Source organism: Anas platyrhynchos, chromosome 3, assembly GCF_047663525.1.
Source record: "Anas platyrhynchos isolate ZD024472 breed Pekin duck chromosome 3, IASCAAS_PekinDuck_T2T, whole genome shotgun sequence".
NCBI lineage: Eukaryota > Metazoa > Chordata > Aves > Anseriformes > Anatidae > Anas > Anas platyrhynchos.
The window spans coordinates 46,479,545-46,495,729 of NC_092589.1; the positions used below are offsets into that span (position 1 = coordinate 46,479,545).

The window sequence follows — 16,185 nt, forward strand, 5'->3', positions numbered from 1 at the left end:
CATTGGTAATGCAGTAACTTTGGCTTCCCTATAGGGAAGCTAGAGAGCTGAAAATAGGTGCATGAAAGTGCCTCCGGGTGCGTCGCATGATCTGTGTGCATGAGAAATATGCTGCCTTTTCCTCACCCCCTTCAATACAGAGATGGGAAAGTCTGTTCATACTAGCTTTCACCTAAAAATAAGAGGAAGAACAGTGTTTTTTCTGAAGTAAAATAAAGGAAAAACATTTAGTTGTTTCCGACACTGTTGTTGGTCGGGAGGAGGCATGCTTCCTTCACTGCGTGGGGCTCTCTTTTTTCCATTGGGTATGGGAACTGGCTGTGTGGCATGGACATGTCAGGGTGGCAATGCCGTTCTCTTCCTGGTTCTTGAAGTTGCATTATATGTTTCAGATGCCGGCAGTCTCTCAAGCCAAATCAGAGCACATCAACATCCAAGAAATGGCTGTTAGAAAGTATCAGGAACAGCAAATCGCAGCTCTGAAATCAGAAGTGGAGAGAACACAAAGCTTGCAGCGGGAGACTCTGCTGCAACTACCACATGTAGAAGCAAAAATAGACAGGTCAGACGAACAGTATTTGATGCAGAAGGACATTAGAAGATGCCTCACAAATAAGGTAAATAGGTGAGTACAAACATTTTGTTTGTTTGTTCATTTTTGTTTCAATCTTAAACTATACAGTGTTTCTCTCTTCACTGCTATTCCATCCAACATCCCTGTTTTGGATCCAGTCCGCATGCTGGATGCACAGCAGTTCATGCATGCTTCTGTTGTTTTCCCAGAGCTAATAATTTGCTGGCAGATGTCAGTGCTGAAAGGCCTCAAGAGCACCTGCCAAGCAACTCCTCAGTTGCAAGACCAGCTCTGAGAAACGCCTTGAAAACAGGAGAAGACTTATTGGGCACAGGTAAGCAGCTTTACCTTCCATTCTTCAACAGCCAAATCTTTCAGAGATGGGATTATTGGTTGGCTGCAGGCTCCAGAATTTCCATCATAGGCTTTAAAAAGGCCTGATGGTCAAACATGAAAACTCTTGCTTTGTGTGTGTCCCTATCATCCGTTGTTTCCCTTTAGTTGGCTTCACGTCTCTCCAGATCTTTGCACTCTCCTGTCACACTACAGAGTTTTCCACTGATTTCTTACACTAGCTCTGCTCTCGAACTAACATCAGACCCCTTTTTTTCTCTTCCAGTCACCAGCGAGCATGAACTCAGATCTGCTGGGACTTCTCAGATAACTCCTGGCAGATCTTTAAAAGTAAACCAAGTCCAGGTTGCCCCCTTCAAAACAACACAGTCATACCCCACTGGTTTGAATAAAGAATTTTTAAACTGAAAAAAAAGCCCTCGTGACTGTTTGTGATTTTTTTTTTTTTTTCACCCAGCCTGACCGGTTTTCCCATTGCTGTGCCTTCCTGAGCAACAACAGCGTTTGTCTCTTCAAGGTTTAGTGGCTGGAGAAAGTTAAGGCCTTGGAAAGCTCCTGTCCTCTTCCTCCACACTGAGGGCTAGATACAGACAGGAGAGCTCTGAGGTTCCACGTGGTTGTCAAAAGGACAAGACACCCTATGGGATGCAGGGTTCCCGCCTGCCTTGGAGGGCTCAGGGCACTTCCCATCTCTCTGCATCCAGGTCACTCTGAATCCCCTCTGCTTGGTGAGATATCCCTTCAAGCGGTGTGGGGCACACTCCTGGAGGACCAGGAGACCATGACCGATGCTAGTGTCATTTGCCTCCAGCACCAGTGCAGAGAGACAGATGGAGATGCAATATCCCCCAAAATCCTGAGAGAGTTCCAGGCCGTGCTGGGCCTGCGAGGGGCCTGGTGTGGGCAGAAGGAGACTTGCTGGAAGCTTTGCAACACCTTCTGCCTGAGAAAGCCCCAGGACAAATTGCTGAGGACGCGGGGACATTTTTCACTGCTCTGAACGTTCCCCTGACACACTGTGCTCAGTGGGACACCAGCCCCCTGGCAGCTGGGGCTGGTCCATGCTGCAGGGAGACGGTAGGCCCATCTGGTGGCTGGGGGTAACACGCTGTGTTGGGAGGCTGGACATTGCCTGCCAGGGCCCTGGGGGGCTGTGAAGGCTCCTGGGACTCTCCTTGCCTCCAGCTGGGCTGCAGAGGTGCCATCAAGGCAGCTGGCTCCAGCGCCCTTGCTTATGGGTGAGAGTACAAAATGAGGAGGTTTTGTGGCTGCATGGTCACCGGCTGCTCCCCACAGCCCTGCTCAGCCCCATGCACTGCTGGGGACGTTCCTGTCCCTGCAGGCAGGCCTGTGCAGTTCCCTAGTGTGCAGCGGCTCTCAGGCTTGGCTCCAATGCCACGGGCCTCCGCAAGGCTGTTCTCCCAGGGCTTCCTTCTCAGGGCTTCTCAGACCTACATGTAGGTGCTGTGGGCTCTTGCAGCCATCACAGCTCTGTGGATGCTGACATGTCCACAGGGACACTCCTCACCCACACAGTGCCATGGGCCAGGCCCTCACCCCGCCACCTGCTGCCGGGCTGGGGGCAGATCTGTAGAAAGCCCAGGCCTGGCCCTTGCGGAGGGTCCCTGGGGGCTCTCCCCGGCACTAGGGCAGCGTGACCCTGCCCAGGCTGCTGCACCCGGCAGAGGGGTCTTGGCCCCAGCCTCGGCTGGAAGGGTTGGAATGGTTTCAACGGATACAGGCCTGGCTGGGGGCCTGCCCTCCTCAGAGGGCTTGGGCAACTCCACGTCATCCCTCCTGAGCTTCCTCTTCTCCAGGCTGAACAGCCCCAGCTCTCACAGCCTCTCCGGGCAGGAGAGGTGCTCCTGCGGCATCTTGGTGGCTCTGCCTTGGACTCCTTCAGTCTCTCCATGTCTCTCTCATGCTGGGGGGCCCAGAACTGGGCACTGTGCTCTAGGTGCAGTTTGCCCAGTGCTGCCTAGAAGAGAAAGTTCACCTCTTTTGGCCTGCTGGCAGCAGAAAGGTTCATGAACATCCCAAATCACACTCCAAGTGTCCAGTAGCCTCAGAGAGACACGGTGTGGGTGTCCAGATGCCCTCCTTTATGTCTCCGGGAACAATATGGAGTCGTCCAATCATGCGTCCTGTCTGCCTGCCAGCTGTCTCAGGGCAGGCAGGGAGTGGCTCCATGAGTCTTCCTCCCTCCCTCCTTCCATCAAACTGCCATACTGCACCCAGTCGCTGTTCCTGGCTGCTCACGCTCCTCGGGGGCTGCCTTTGGACACGTGGGGGAGGCCGCTGCTGCCCCTTTCAACAAACCACAGTTATACCACAATGCTTTGCATAAAAATTTTTAAACTCAAACAAGCACTCATGACACTTTGTGAAAATTGTTTACCGCAGTGTTTGTCCCCTCCTCACAGCCCTAAGGATCTTTAAATCCACCATTTTTTGGTCACTGCAGGCAAGCCAGCATTTGACCTTCACATTCCCAATAAGCCCGTCCTCGTTCCTGAGAAGGAGGCTCAGCAGAGCACTTCTCCTTGTCTCCTGTATCACTTGGATGAAGAAGTTATCAGTGCATTCCAGGAGCCTCATGGATTGCTCACCTGTGAGGTTGAGCAGGAACCTGTTTCCATTCCTCTTTACCTCCAAGGAACCCTCCCTCTGCCCAACAGCGATAGCGCAGGAGGTCCACCACAATATGGGGTTTCTCATCCCCGTGGCTTCCCTTCAGGCCTGGCAGGGAGTTGCTCCACCAGTCTATCTCCCGCTCGCACTCCCTAATAGCCCTCAATCTCTCCACCCCCTCCTTGAGTTCTGCCACCATGCGGACCAGGTCATCCACCTGCTCGCACCTCACGCACACAATTACTCTGCCTCCCGCCGATGGCATCAACAGGCTCAGACACTCCCCGCATCCAGTGACCTGAACTGCCTCATTTTTGGACGGGCACTCGGTCTGGGTGTATACCGTCCTCCTGGAGAGAGCACCGTGCCAAGATACTCCATTGTGACAAGATACTATGCAGCATGCTCTGCTCAGCTGTAGCAAAGAGATTTGCACCAGCCAGGAGGGTGAGGAAACCAAGCCGACGCAGCACAAACGCAGTTGTTGTAGAAAAGCACAGCTTTAATTAGTTTAGCTATGGGGTCATCATGGGCCTCTTTGCCCCACGCCTTCCAGTCAAGTGTCATGGTTCTTCCCACTTGCCTGTGTCCCCAGTGTGGGCAAAACACTGGACAACATGTGTTTGTTCATTACTTAAGAGGTCAGGTCTGTAAGACCTCCAGAGTTGTCACCCTGCAGCAAAGTGAGGACTTTGGCAAAGTGTCAAAGGCCTTTCTGGCCTCGCAGAACAAACGTCAGTAACAGGGTAGTCCTGGTGTTTCTAAACCCAAGCGGTCGTGCATTCCTCCTTGGACTTGCACCCAAATACAGGAGCTTTCTGACAGTACATTTTTTTTCTCTGGATGGTCTCTCCAAACAGCATGTGGAAGGGCTACATGAGGGCTGGTAGACAGGGCAGGAGGGAGAAACAGAATTTTATGCTGCGTGGCCACTTAGATCCACCTCTGTCCAAGACCACATTGAGAAGGCTTCTGAAGACCTCCAAGAAGGGAGACCCCGCAGCCTGTCTGGGCAACCTGTGCCAATGCTCATTCACCCACACAGTAAAGAAGTGCTTCCTGATGTTTAGATGGAATACCCTGTATTTCAGTTTGCAGCCACTGCCTCTTGTCCTGACATGCAGGAATGCACAGGGAGACACATCAAAAGGTTGTGAATGTCCCAGACCGTACACCGAGTCTTCAGTCATTTCAGAGAAACACAGTGTGGCTGTTGAGGTGCCTTCTTTCATGCCTCTAAGGAGCCTTGCAAGCACACGCCTGCTCTACTAAGACCATCCATCTACACCCTGCAGATGAGCGCTGCACAGATGCTGGGAGAGGAGGGGATGATGATGATGGGTCTGCAGGGCATGCAGAGTGCCGGGAGTTTTGGAGCAGCGGCCTCGGGCAAGCCCGTGCTTCTGGAGGCACATGAGGGGTTCCTCCTTTGGCCATGAGGCCCGTGTGAATGCAGAGAGGTTACAAACACATAGCCCCCTCTGCGAGGAGAAGATGGCCACTACCAGCCCAGCCTGCTGGCACTTTAAGGTGTCAGCAAGGTGTCACCAAGCCCCTGATGATGTCATAAAGAGCTCAGCGGACTTGAGGCACTTGCACAGCCCCCACAGGCACAGTGCCTTCTGGTGCTGGCAGTGCTGGTACTCGTTGTAGTGGTGCTGCTGTTGGCACTGGTGGTGGTTGCATTGGTGCTGCTGGTACTGGTGCTACTGCTGGTGGTGGTATTGCTGCTGCTGCTGCTGGAGGTTCAGCCAGTGGCAGTGACCTGGGCCCTGCTGCTCCCCAGGGCTCAGTTCCTCTGTTGGCCGCCTGCGCCCATAAGCATCTGCCGAGCCCAGTGGCGAGGCGAGGTGGTACAGCGCCCTCTTCTTCTGAAACATGAAGAAGATCCAGCGGCTGCTACGCAGGCTGAGGAGCGATACTAGGAATGAGGTCCGGGCATCGCACATGGACTTGCAGCACCCCATGGCTGCCTGTGGCGAATCGGCCCTAGAGCAGCTACAGGCAAAGAAGCATGGCATCGCACAGCAGGACAAGGACAACAGGTAACGGGGCAGTGCTGGGCGGGCAGGCACTCGTTGGGACATGCCTCAGCTGTGTCCCACCTCTTGTGCCTATTTTTGTGCCTGTTGGTGTCTGATCTCAAGGGCAGCTGCATGTGCTCAATACATACAAATCAGGGAAAATCAGCACATGCCCTGAGGATGGCGGCTGGGCTCATGATGCCTCCTTGCACACCCTGTGCTGCCCACAGACATCTCCCAGAACAACTGGGTGCCGGATCTGGACGTCATTTCTTTCCCCTGCAGCCCCTGTCTCTCTTTGCCAGTATCCAGGGGAACCAGCAAAAAGGAAGCCTAAGTCCACTGTGGGCCGTCAGCACCTCTGGTAGTAAAGCGTCCTTAGAGGGTTCTGTACAATAAATAAAATGCAAGCCAGACTTCCAGCCAAAGATGAAATGGGTTGTCAATGCCTCATCTTGCATAGCAGCCTTGCTTTGAGAAACTGCTTGCTGGTAAACCGTAGTGTACAGGAGAAAGATAATTAATTCTAGGAAGTGTGTGCTGCTCTTTCACGGTTTGCCATCAATCTGGAAAGAGTGGCCAATGAAGGGCCATTATTAATGCCAATGGGCATCGTGTGCAACTGAACAAACATGCCTTCTTTCTTTCTGGGCACAGGCCTTGCGTGCAACCCGTGGGCTGCAGAGAGCAGGAAAATGAGAGAGAAGCTGCTCCATGCAGTGAGAAAGGGTCGCAAGCATCCAGCGCTGGCCATGGGGCAGGAGCTGCTGAAGCCGGACAATGTGCATCCACTCTGGAGAGAGCAGGTAGGACTCTCCAGCATGGAGGAGGCTATGGGCAAAAGGTCTGTCACCTGCCCTTGTGGTGGGTTGCTGTGTTCACGCTTGTGTTCAGTGGAGGAGCTGAGTGGGCCAGCACAAGACACCTGTTTGCTGCTACCCAGACATGTAGCTTGGGAGGCTGTGTGGGCACTCCTCTGTGTGCTCAGTGTCCACTCAGAGAGCCGTGGCCTGCCTCTCAGATTCCCCTTTGGAGAAAAAGCAAACTACCACCACCAACAACAGCAACAACAAAAGGGGGAAATTTATTTGGCTATTTCGATGCTAATAGCTACACCCGTAGAACTGTCCACTTTCTGTGGGCAGTCTAAAGCACAGTGGAGACATGATATTTGGAAATTATTAGGTCTTGTGCTGTAGAATTCAGAAAAAAATGAACTGCTAGGCACTGTCCCTGGTAAGCAGCAGAGCTCTTTAGACAGTATTTGCCTCTTTAGACAGTCGTTCCCTTTTGTCTTGTTTCTGATCACTTGGAGTGATCTCCCTGGTGCATGAAAAAGAAGTATGCACCAGACGAAAAGAGCTTCCCAGCAGGAAGACAGATGCATTTTGAGCCTGTATTGAAATAGTCCTGTCTTCAAGATTCCATGAGTTTGGAGACGTGTGTCTGTGATAAGATTTTTGCTCAAAGCATGACGATTCAGAAAGCACTCTAGGCATCAAGAAGTTGTTTTAACTCACACTGGTTCCAAAACTATGTGGTTTTAACCTAGATGAGCCTGATGTACACTCAGAGCCTGATGTACGCCCAGAGGCTGGTGTCTCTGAGTTGCCATCAGTTGAAGAAGAAGCTGTCCAGCATAGTAGCGAAAGCTCTGGGAGCAAGGTATGTGAAAGCATGGTCTTTAAATCAGCATCTTCATTTTTGGTGTATATTATGCGCTAGTGTAAGATAAGACTTTTCTGTGAATAATGCCAAATTCAGAGTTGTGTAGATGAAAACTGCTTTAGAGTCTGAAGTCAAGCTGTTGACAGTCTTCGGGTTTTATAAAATGCTTCCATTATATCCTCTTTTGAGTGGACTTGCTTAAGTTTTGTCAATTTTTATTCTTTGACTTTGAACAGGACACAGAAAGAACAGTGGAGCCAAAGTCTGACTTGCTCGCTTTCTCCCCGAGCCTCGGAATTCATCAGACATCCAAAAGTGCTTCTGAGCAAATGTTTCAGAGAAAACGTGAGCAATGGCAGTGTTTGCAAGATAAGCTCTATCGCGACATCTCTGAGATGCAAGAAAGCAACAAGAGCTTGTCTCAGCAGCTGAGCAAAGCTGAAAGAAAAGCTAGTAGGCTTGAGAAGGAAGTTGAGCAATTGAAAGTACTGCTCCAGGAGAAGACCTTGTTTTTACAATCAGCAGAAAAAACGATAGAGGATGTCAGGAAGCAGGCAAAGAAATATCATGCTCTACGCCCTCAGAAAGCTCAATTGAAAAAAGAGGCTGCGGAGAAGGAAGTTCTGCAGGAGCAACTGTCCCAGCTTCAAAAGACAAACCTTTCACTCTGTCAGCAGCTGGAAGGCATGCGGAACAAGGCCATCCAAGAAACAGTGAGTAATGTCTTAAAATGCAAGACCGACAAAGAGGGGGGAAAAAAAAAAAAAAAGTGAACACAGACAAAGAACAACATAAAGGGGAGCAGCTCACAAAGTCATTTGACATTTGAGAATTTAGCAGGTATAAGCTACCTGCATGGGAGGCCATCACTTGGGTTGGCTCTGTTTTCTTCCATTTCTGCTGGTACTCCAGAATGGTTTGGCAAGCAGCATATCCTTGCTCTAAACTCACAGGATCACAGAATCGTTTAGGTTGGAAGAGATCACCTAGTCCAAGATCATCTAACACTAACAAGTCCTAACCTAACCTCTCACCTAACACTAACAAGTCCTCCACTAAACCCTATCTCTAAGCTCCACATCTAAACATCTTTTAAATACCTCCAGGGATGGTGACTCAACCAGTTCCCTGGGCAGCCCAGGGAACCCAATGCCTAACAACCCTTTCCGTAAATAAGTTCTTCCTAATATGCAACTGTGCCAGGAAGCTATCTTCCATGCTCTCCAGGAACCTCCTAGACTGCTTCCTGTGAGCTGTACTGTATTTCCAGGATATGTCTGGGAAGTTAAAGTCCCCCATGAGAACAAGTGCTGGCAATTGCACGACCTCTGCCAGCTGCTTGTAGAATGCCTCATCTCTCTCCTCATCCTGGTTCGGCGGTCTGTAACAGACCCCGACCAGGAGGCTTGCTTGGTTGGCCTTCCCACCAATCCTAACCCATAGGGTCTCAACTTTATCATTCCCAGCCTTGAGTTCCACAACATCAAGACACTCCAATATAGGGAGCCACACCACCACCCCTTCTGTGCTGCCTGCCCCTTCTGAAGAGCCTATAGCCAGTCCTTGCAGCACTCCAGTCATGGAAGTGGTTGCACCACGTTTCAGTGATGGCAACCAAGTCATAGCTTGCCTGCTGCACGATGGCTTCCAGCTCCTCCTCTTTGTTGCCCATGCTGCGTGCACTAGTGCAGATGCACTTCAGTTGGGCCATTGCCTGCTCCCCCAGCCCTGACAACGTTCCCCCAGGCTCATCTCTAATGAGCCTCATTTCATCCCCATGCCCCTTCTTACCTAGTTTAAAGTCCTCTCAGTGAGCCCTGCCAGTTCCTGGGCTACAATCCATTTTCCCCTTAGGTGGGACACCTAATTTCGTAGGACACCTACGATCCATTTTCCCCTAATAGGTGGGACCCATCCGCAGCTATCAGGCCAGGTACCAAGGAAAGCACCCCATGGTCAAGAAAGAAAAAGAAAAAAAAAAAGTGCTGGCACCAGCCTCTGAGCCACGTGTTTATCAGGTGGGCTTTCCGTGTCCTGTCTGTACCCCTCCCTGCCACCGTAGGGATAGACGAAAACACCACCTGTACTCCCGCTCCCTCTACTAATCGTCCCAGTCCCCTAAGTCCCGTTTGATAGCCTTCAGGCTTCTCTCAGCAATTTCATCGCTGCCAGCCTGGACTCTCAAAAGAGGATCATAGTCAGAGGGGCGAACCAGGCTGGGAAGCTTTCTGTCAACATCCCTGACACAGGCCCCAGGGAGGCAGCAGACTTCCCTACGGGTAGGGTCAGGATGACATATAGGGCCCTCTGTTCCCCTGAGAAGGGAGTCGCCTACAATGATTACTCTGCTTTCTTAAGAAAGAGGCAGTCTTGAGGTGTGGAGTCAACTTCCTTGCCCTAGGCAACCTCTTGGGTGGACTTTCATCCAGCCACGTCCTCACCCACCAGTCTCTCAAGCTCCCAGGCCTCAAACCTGTCGTGTAAGGGCACCTGGGAAGGCAGGGCCAGTAGGGAGGGGGGTTGCCTGCAACTCCAAGCAGGGACCTGTTTCCACTCCTCTTTACCTCCAAGGAACCCTCCCTCTGCCCGACAGCAACAGGGCAGGGGGTCCACCACTATTTGGGGTTTCTCATTCCCGTGCCTTCCCTTCAGGCCTGGCAGGGAGTTGCTCCACCAGTCTATCTCCTGCTCACACTCCCTGATAGCCCTCAACCTCTCCACCTCCTCCTTGAGCTCTGCCACCAGGCTGACCAGGCCATCCACCTGCTCACACCTCACACACACGGTGTCGCTGCTACCCTCAGATGGCAGCAAAAGGCTCAGGCACTCCCTGCATCCAGAGACCTGAACTGCTGCCTTCTTGAGCAGGCACTCAGTCTGGGTGGCCACAGACTTTCTAGAAGGAGCTTTCTGCCTAGCGCAGACCATGCCTGGTTTAGGTATAGGTAGACAGCTGGTAGACAAGCGATTCTCCCGAGTGCGGAAGGCTGCTCTGCTCAGCCCTGTCCGAGTGTGCCCTGCCCTGAGTGATGTGCCACACCCTGTTTGCCCGTCCTGGTCAGCAGTCACCTCGGCGAGGATGAGGATCATCACGTGATTCTCCTCTACAGTTTTATTTCCCTTTGCAATTCACTTAGAAAACTGAACTAGGCATAGGAACTAGTAAGTAAAAGTAAAATACAGCCTTTAGCTTCTTACATTTTTCTTCATGCTCTCCTACCATTGTTTCTCTAGGGAGCAGTCACACAGCTGCAAGAAAAACTTGCTGATACTTCCAGTAAGCTGTGGAAGGCAAAAACATCACTGCTTGTTTCTACGTACACATGCCGTTACCTGGAGGAAGAAAACTCGAAATTGCAAGAGGACTTGGACAAGGCTAATGCTAAGGTATACACCATCTGTGAACAGCTTATTAGAGGTGAAGCTGTTCTTTTCTTCTAAATACTGCAAGAGAAGAAATAACCTGAGAACAAATGCAAGACAGATTTGTTTGAAGATGTTAAAAGTTACATTGTCATTAACACTCATTTTCCACTACAGCAAGTGGAAACTTGTTCTGAAACATCAACAAAGCCAACAGGTTTCAGTCACGCGTAGGAGGCGATACCGTGCTTCCACAGCAGATTAGAAGCCCTACTACTACTACTAGTACTACTACTCAGTACTACTACCCTACTATTCAGGCCCTAGAGTAGTGTTCCAGTGATCTCCTTTCTCCTCTTCCCTTTCTCCCCTTTTGCCTTGCAAAACAAATGGCTCTTCAGGAAGCTCATCCTGAGACTTAGGGACAAGGCTGTGGGTCGGGAGTAGCATCTGGAGGAGCAAGAACGAAGCAGCTTGTGCTCCTTCAAGACTCTCTGTTGTTCCAATGATCTCATCCGCTGGCTGTTCTGTGATATTGCAAGGCACGCTCTGCATAACGTCTCTGGGCTTGCTTTATTTGCAAGTTATTTCTCCTCTCAGTCTCGGCACAAAGATGAAGACCTCATTCTCTGTTAGTGGAGTTCTTGAGAAACAGAAGTAACCTTTTGTTTCCTGCAGCCTGCTAAGGCATGGCTTGCTATCCCTTTAGGTAAGGATGAGGCAAGGCCTCGAGCCTCTTGTGTCTTCTCCCCAAGCTGGGAGGACATTCTCACACAGGTGTGTGTGAGTGAGAATCATTGTGTTTCACAGGCACGGAAGTTGTATAATGATGTAGAAGGAGTTGAGTGCCTTTGCCATGAGGCCTTTCTAGAAAGAAAGGAAGGATGGAAACCGGAACACTCTTGTCAGCAAGGGTTTGAAAGTTGTGCTTACTTTAGATGTCTTTTCCTTGGCTGAAATACAACCTGGGTGGATTTCAGCTCTGACTGCCATTAATACATCTGTCTAAGTTTCCCATAACGTAGAGATCTTAGAGCCCTCTGATTAAGGGAGATTGTTTTTCTACTGCATACAGGGACGTGATCTTTCTGCGGAGCTGGAAGTGCAACATGAACTGTTGCTGCAGCTTGAAGATGATAAACAGAAGCTGCAAGAGCAGGTGGCTTCCCTTAAGCTTCAATTAGAGACTGAGAGAATACACCATCAAAGATGGAGTAAAGAAAGAACCCAAGAAATGAGAAAGAAGCAAGAACTCAGTCATCTTTTTCCGGTAAATTCATGTACTGTTTGGATCTGTATCAACATTGCATTCAATTGTTGTTGGGGTCCTTGTTGTTAGGTATTTTATTTTAGGCGGCTAGTTCTCATTGGTAATGCAGTAACTTTGGCTTCCCTATAGGGAAGCTAGAGAGCTGAAAATAGGTGCATGAAAGTGCCTCCGGGTGCGTCGCATGATCTGTGTGCATGAGAAATATGCTGCCTTTTCCTCACCCCCTTCAATACAGAGATGGGAAAGTCTGTTCATACTAGCTTTCACCTAAAAATAAGAGGAAGAACAGTGTTTCTTCTGAAGTAAAATAAAGGAAAAACATTTAGTTGTTTCCGACACTGTTGTTGGTCGGGAGGAGGCATGCTTCCTTCACTGCGTGGGGCTCTCTTTTTTCCATTGGGTATGGGAACTGGCTGTGTGGCGTGGACATGTCAGGGTGGCAATGCCGTTCTCTTCCTGGTTCTTGAAGTTGCATTATATGTTTCAGATGCCGGCAGTCTCTCAAGCCAAATCAGAGCACATCAACATCCAAGAAATGGCTGTTAGAAAGTATCAGGAACAGCAAATCGCAGCTCTGAAATCAGAAGTGGAGAGAACACAAAGCTTGCAGCGGGAGACTCTGCTGCAACTACCACATGTAGAAGCAAAAATAGACAGGTCAGACAAACAGTGTTTGACGCAGAAGGACATTAGAAGATGCCTCACAAATAAGTTAAATAGGTGAGTACAAACATTTTGTTTGTTTGTTCATTTTTGTTTCAATCTTAAACTATACAGTGTTTCTCTCTTCACTGCTATTCCATCCAACATCCCTGTTTTGGATCCAGTCCGCATGCTGGATGCACAGCAGTTCATGCATGCTTCTGTTGTTTTCCCAGAGCTAATAATTTGCTGGCAAATGTCAGTGCTGAAAGGCCTCAAGAGCACCTGCCAAGCAACTCCTCAGTTGCAAGACCAGCTCTGAGAAACGCCTTGAAAACAGGAGAAGACTTATTGGGCACAGGTAAGCAGCTTTACCTTCCATTCTTCAACAGCCAAGTCTTTCAGAGATGGGATTATTGGTTGGGTGCAAGCTCCAGAATTTCCATCGCAGGCTTTAAAAAGGCCTGATGGTCAAACATGAAAACTCTTGCTTTGTGTGTGTCCCTATCATCCTTTGTTTCCCTTTAGTTGGCTTCATGTCTCTCCAGATCTTTGCACTCTCCTGTCACACTACAGAGTTTTCCACTGATTTCTTACACTAGCTCTGCTCTCGAACTAACATCAGACCCCTTTTTTTCTCTTCCAGTCACCAGCGAGCATGAACTCAGATCTGCTGGGACTTCTCAGATAACTCCTGGCAGATCTTTAAAAGTAAACCAAGTCCAGGTTGCCCCCTTCAAAACAACATAGTTATACCCCAATTCTCTGATTCTCTGATTCTAGGGTTGGAAAAGACCTCCAAGATCATCTGGTCCAACCATCCCCCTACCACCAATATCACCCACTAAACCAGATCCCTAAGTACCACCTCCAACCTTTCTTTGAACACCCCCAGGGACAGTAACTCCATCAACTCCCTGAGTAACCCATTTCAATGCCTATCTACTCTTTCTGAGAACAAATGTCTTGTAATTTCCAAACTAAACCTCAATGATTTGAATAAAGAATTTTTAAACTGAAAAAAAAGCCCTCATGACTGTTTGTGATTTTTTTTTTTCACCCAGCCTGCCCGGTTTTCCCATTGCTGTGCCTTCCTGAGCAACAACAGCGTTTGTCTCTTCAAGGTTTAGTGGCTGGAGAAAGTTAAGGCCTTGGAAAGCTCCTGTCCTCTTCCTCCACACTGAGGGCTAGATACAGACAGGAGAGCTCTGAGGTTCCACGTGGTTGTCAAAAGGACAAGACACCCTATGGGATGCAGGGTTCCCGCCTGCCTTGGAGGGCTCAGGGCACTTCCCATCTCTCTGCATCCAGGTCACTCTGAATCCCCTCTGCTTGGTGAGATATCCCTTCAAGGGGTGTGGGGCACACTCCTGGAGGACCAGGAGACCATGACCGATGCTAGTGTCATTTGCCTCCAGCACCAGTGCAGAGAGACAGATGGAGATGCAATATCCCCCAAAATCCTGAGAGAGTTCCAGGCCGTGCTGGGCCTGCGAGGGGCCTGGTGTGGGCAGAAGGAGACTTGCTGGAAGCTTTGCAACACCTTCTGCCTGAGAAAGCCCCAGGACAAATTGCTGAGGACGCGGGGACATTTTTCACTGCTCTGAACGTTCCCCTGACACACTGTGCTCAGTGGGACACCAGCCCCCTGGCAGCTGGGGCTGGTCCATGCTGCAGGGAGACGGTAGGCCCATCTGGTGGCTGGGGGTAACACGCTGTGTTGGGAGGCTGGACATTGCCTGCCAGGGCCCTGGGGGGCTGTGAAGGCTCCTGGGACTCTCCTTGCCTCCAGCTGGGCTGCAGAGGTGCCATCAAGGCAGCTGGCTCCAGCGCCCTTGCTTATGGGTGAGAGTACAAAATGAGGAGGTTTTGTGGCTGCATGGTCACCGGCTGCTCCCCACAGCCCTGCTCAGCCCCATGCACTGCTGGGGACGTTCCTGTCCCTGCAGGCAGGCCTGTGCAGTTCCCTAGTGTGCAGCGGCTCTCAGGCTTGGCTCCAATGCCACGGGCCTCCGCAAGGCTGTTCTCCCAGGGCTTCCTTCTCAGGGCTTCTCAGACCTACATGTAGGTGCTGTGGGCTCTTGCAGCCATCACAGCTCTGTGGATGCTGACATGTCCACAGGGACACTCCTCACCCACACAGTGCCATGGGCCAGGCCCTCACCCCGCCACCTGCTGCCGGGCTGGGGGCAGATCTGTAGAAAGCCCAGGCCTGGCCCTTGCGGAGGGTCCCTGGGGGCTCTCCCCGGCACTAGGGCAGCGTGACCCTGCCCAGGCTGCTGCACCCGGCAGAGGGGTCTTGGCCCCAGCCTCGGCTGGAAGGGTTGGAATGGTTTCAACGGATACAGGCCTGGCTGGGGGCCTGCCCTCCTCAGAGGGCTTGGGCAACTCCACGTCATCCCTCCTGAGCTTCCTCTTCTCCAGGCTGAACAGCCCCAGCTCTCACAGCCTCTCCGGGCAGGAGAGGTGCTCCTGCAGCATCTTGGTGGCTCTGCCTTGGACTCCTTCAGTCTCTCCATGTCTCTCTCATGCTGGGGGGCCCAGAACTGGGCACTGTGCTCTAGGTGCAGTTTGCCCAGTGCTGCCTAGAAGAGAAAGTTCACCTCTTTTGGCCTGCTGGCAGCAGAAAGGTTCATGAACATCCCAAATCACACTCCAAGTGTCCAGTAGCCTCAGAGAGACACGGTGTGGGTGTCCAGACGCCCTCCTTTATGTCTCCAGGAACAATATGGAGTCACAGAATCACAGAATCACAGAATTTCTAGGTTGGAAGAGACCTCCAAGATCATCGAGTCCCACCTCTGACCTAACGCTAACAGTCCCCACTAAACCATATCCCTAGGCTCTACATCTAAACGTCTTTTAAAGACTTCCAGGGATGGTGACTCCACCACTTCCCTGGGCAGCCCATTCCAATGCCTAACAACCCTTTCGGTAAAGAAGTTCTTCCTAAGATCCAACCTAAACCTCCCCTGGCACAACTTTAGCCCATTCCCCCTCGTCCTGTCACCAGGCACGTGGGAGAACAGACCAACCCCCACCTCGCTACAGCCTCCTTTAAGGTACCTGTAGAGAGCAATAAGGTCGCCCTTGAGCCTCCTTTTCTCCAGGCTGAACAAGCCCAGCTCCCTCAGCCACTCCTCGTAGGACTTGTTCTCCAGGCCCCTCACCAGCTTCGTCGCCCTTCTCTGGACCCGCTCAAGTACCTCGATGTCCTTCTTGTAGCGAGGGGCCCAAAACTGAACCAGTACTCGAGGTGCGGCCTCACCAGAGCCGAGTACAGGGGGACGATCACCTCCTTAGCCCTGCTGGTCACACTGTTTCTTATGCAAGCCAGGATGCCGTTGGCCTTCTTGGCCACCTGAGCACACTGCTGGCTCATATTCAGCCGACTATCCACCATCACTCCCAGGTCCTTCTCTGCCTGGCAGCTCTCCAACCACTCATCTCCCAGCCTGTAGCTCTGCTTGGGGTTGTTGCACCCCAGGTGGAGGACCTGGCACTTGGCCTTGTTAAATTTCATGCAGTTGACCTCAGCCCCTTGGTGCAGCCTATCCAGATCCTCCTGCAGAGCCTTCCTACCCTCAAGCAGAGGATATGTTTCTTCCAAGTAATCACTTTGCTGTACCAGGAACGCAAATATAGAGTTACCATTCAGG

General features: G+C 51.1%; 1 protein-coding gene across 2 annotated transcripts; it reads left to right on the forward strand.

The window, feature by feature from the left end:
• Positions 1-2,011: 2,011 nt before the first annotated feature.
• Positions 2,012-14,178, forward strand: LOC140002162 (putative coiled-coil domain-containing protein 144C). 2 transcript variants are annotated; one of them, XM_072035811.1, is made up of 9 exons: positions 2,012-5,604; positions 6,241-6,389; positions 7,136-7,248; positions 7,488-7,964; positions 10,486-10,638; positions 11,690-11,884; positions 12,372-12,604; positions 12,763-12,887; positions 13,173-14,178. In XM_072035811.1, exons 1-9 carry the CDS (start codon positions 5,438-5,440, stop codon positions 13,274-13,276), a joined length of 1,716 nt encoding a protein of 571 aa, XP_071891912.1. In that variant the 5' UTR covers positions 2,012-5,437; the 3' UTR covers positions 13,277-14,178. The 2 variants fall into 2 exon arrangements, with proteins under 2 accessions (XP_071891912.1, XP_071891913.1); XM_072035812.1 differs by having other exon boundaries at positions 13,310-14,178.
• The last annotated feature ends 2,007 nt before the right edge of the window (positions 14,179-16,185 follow it).

What these genes read in the sequence shown, in the direction of transcription:
- LOC140002162 (XM_072035811.1), top strand. Translation starts at nt 5,438, where the DNA reads ATGAAGAAGATCCAGCGGCTGCTACGCAGGCTGAGGAGCGATACTAGG. An exon ending in CTCACAAATAAGTTAAATAG is followed by an intron (nt 12,605 to 12,762) that starts GTGAGTACAAAC and finishes TTGTTTTCCCAG; the next exon opens with AGCTAATAATTTGCTGGCAA. An exon ending in AGAAGACTTATTGGGCACAG is followed by an intron (nt 12,888 to 13,172) that starts GTAAGCAGCTTT and finishes TTTCTCTTCCAG; the next exon opens with TCACCAGCGAGCATGAACTC.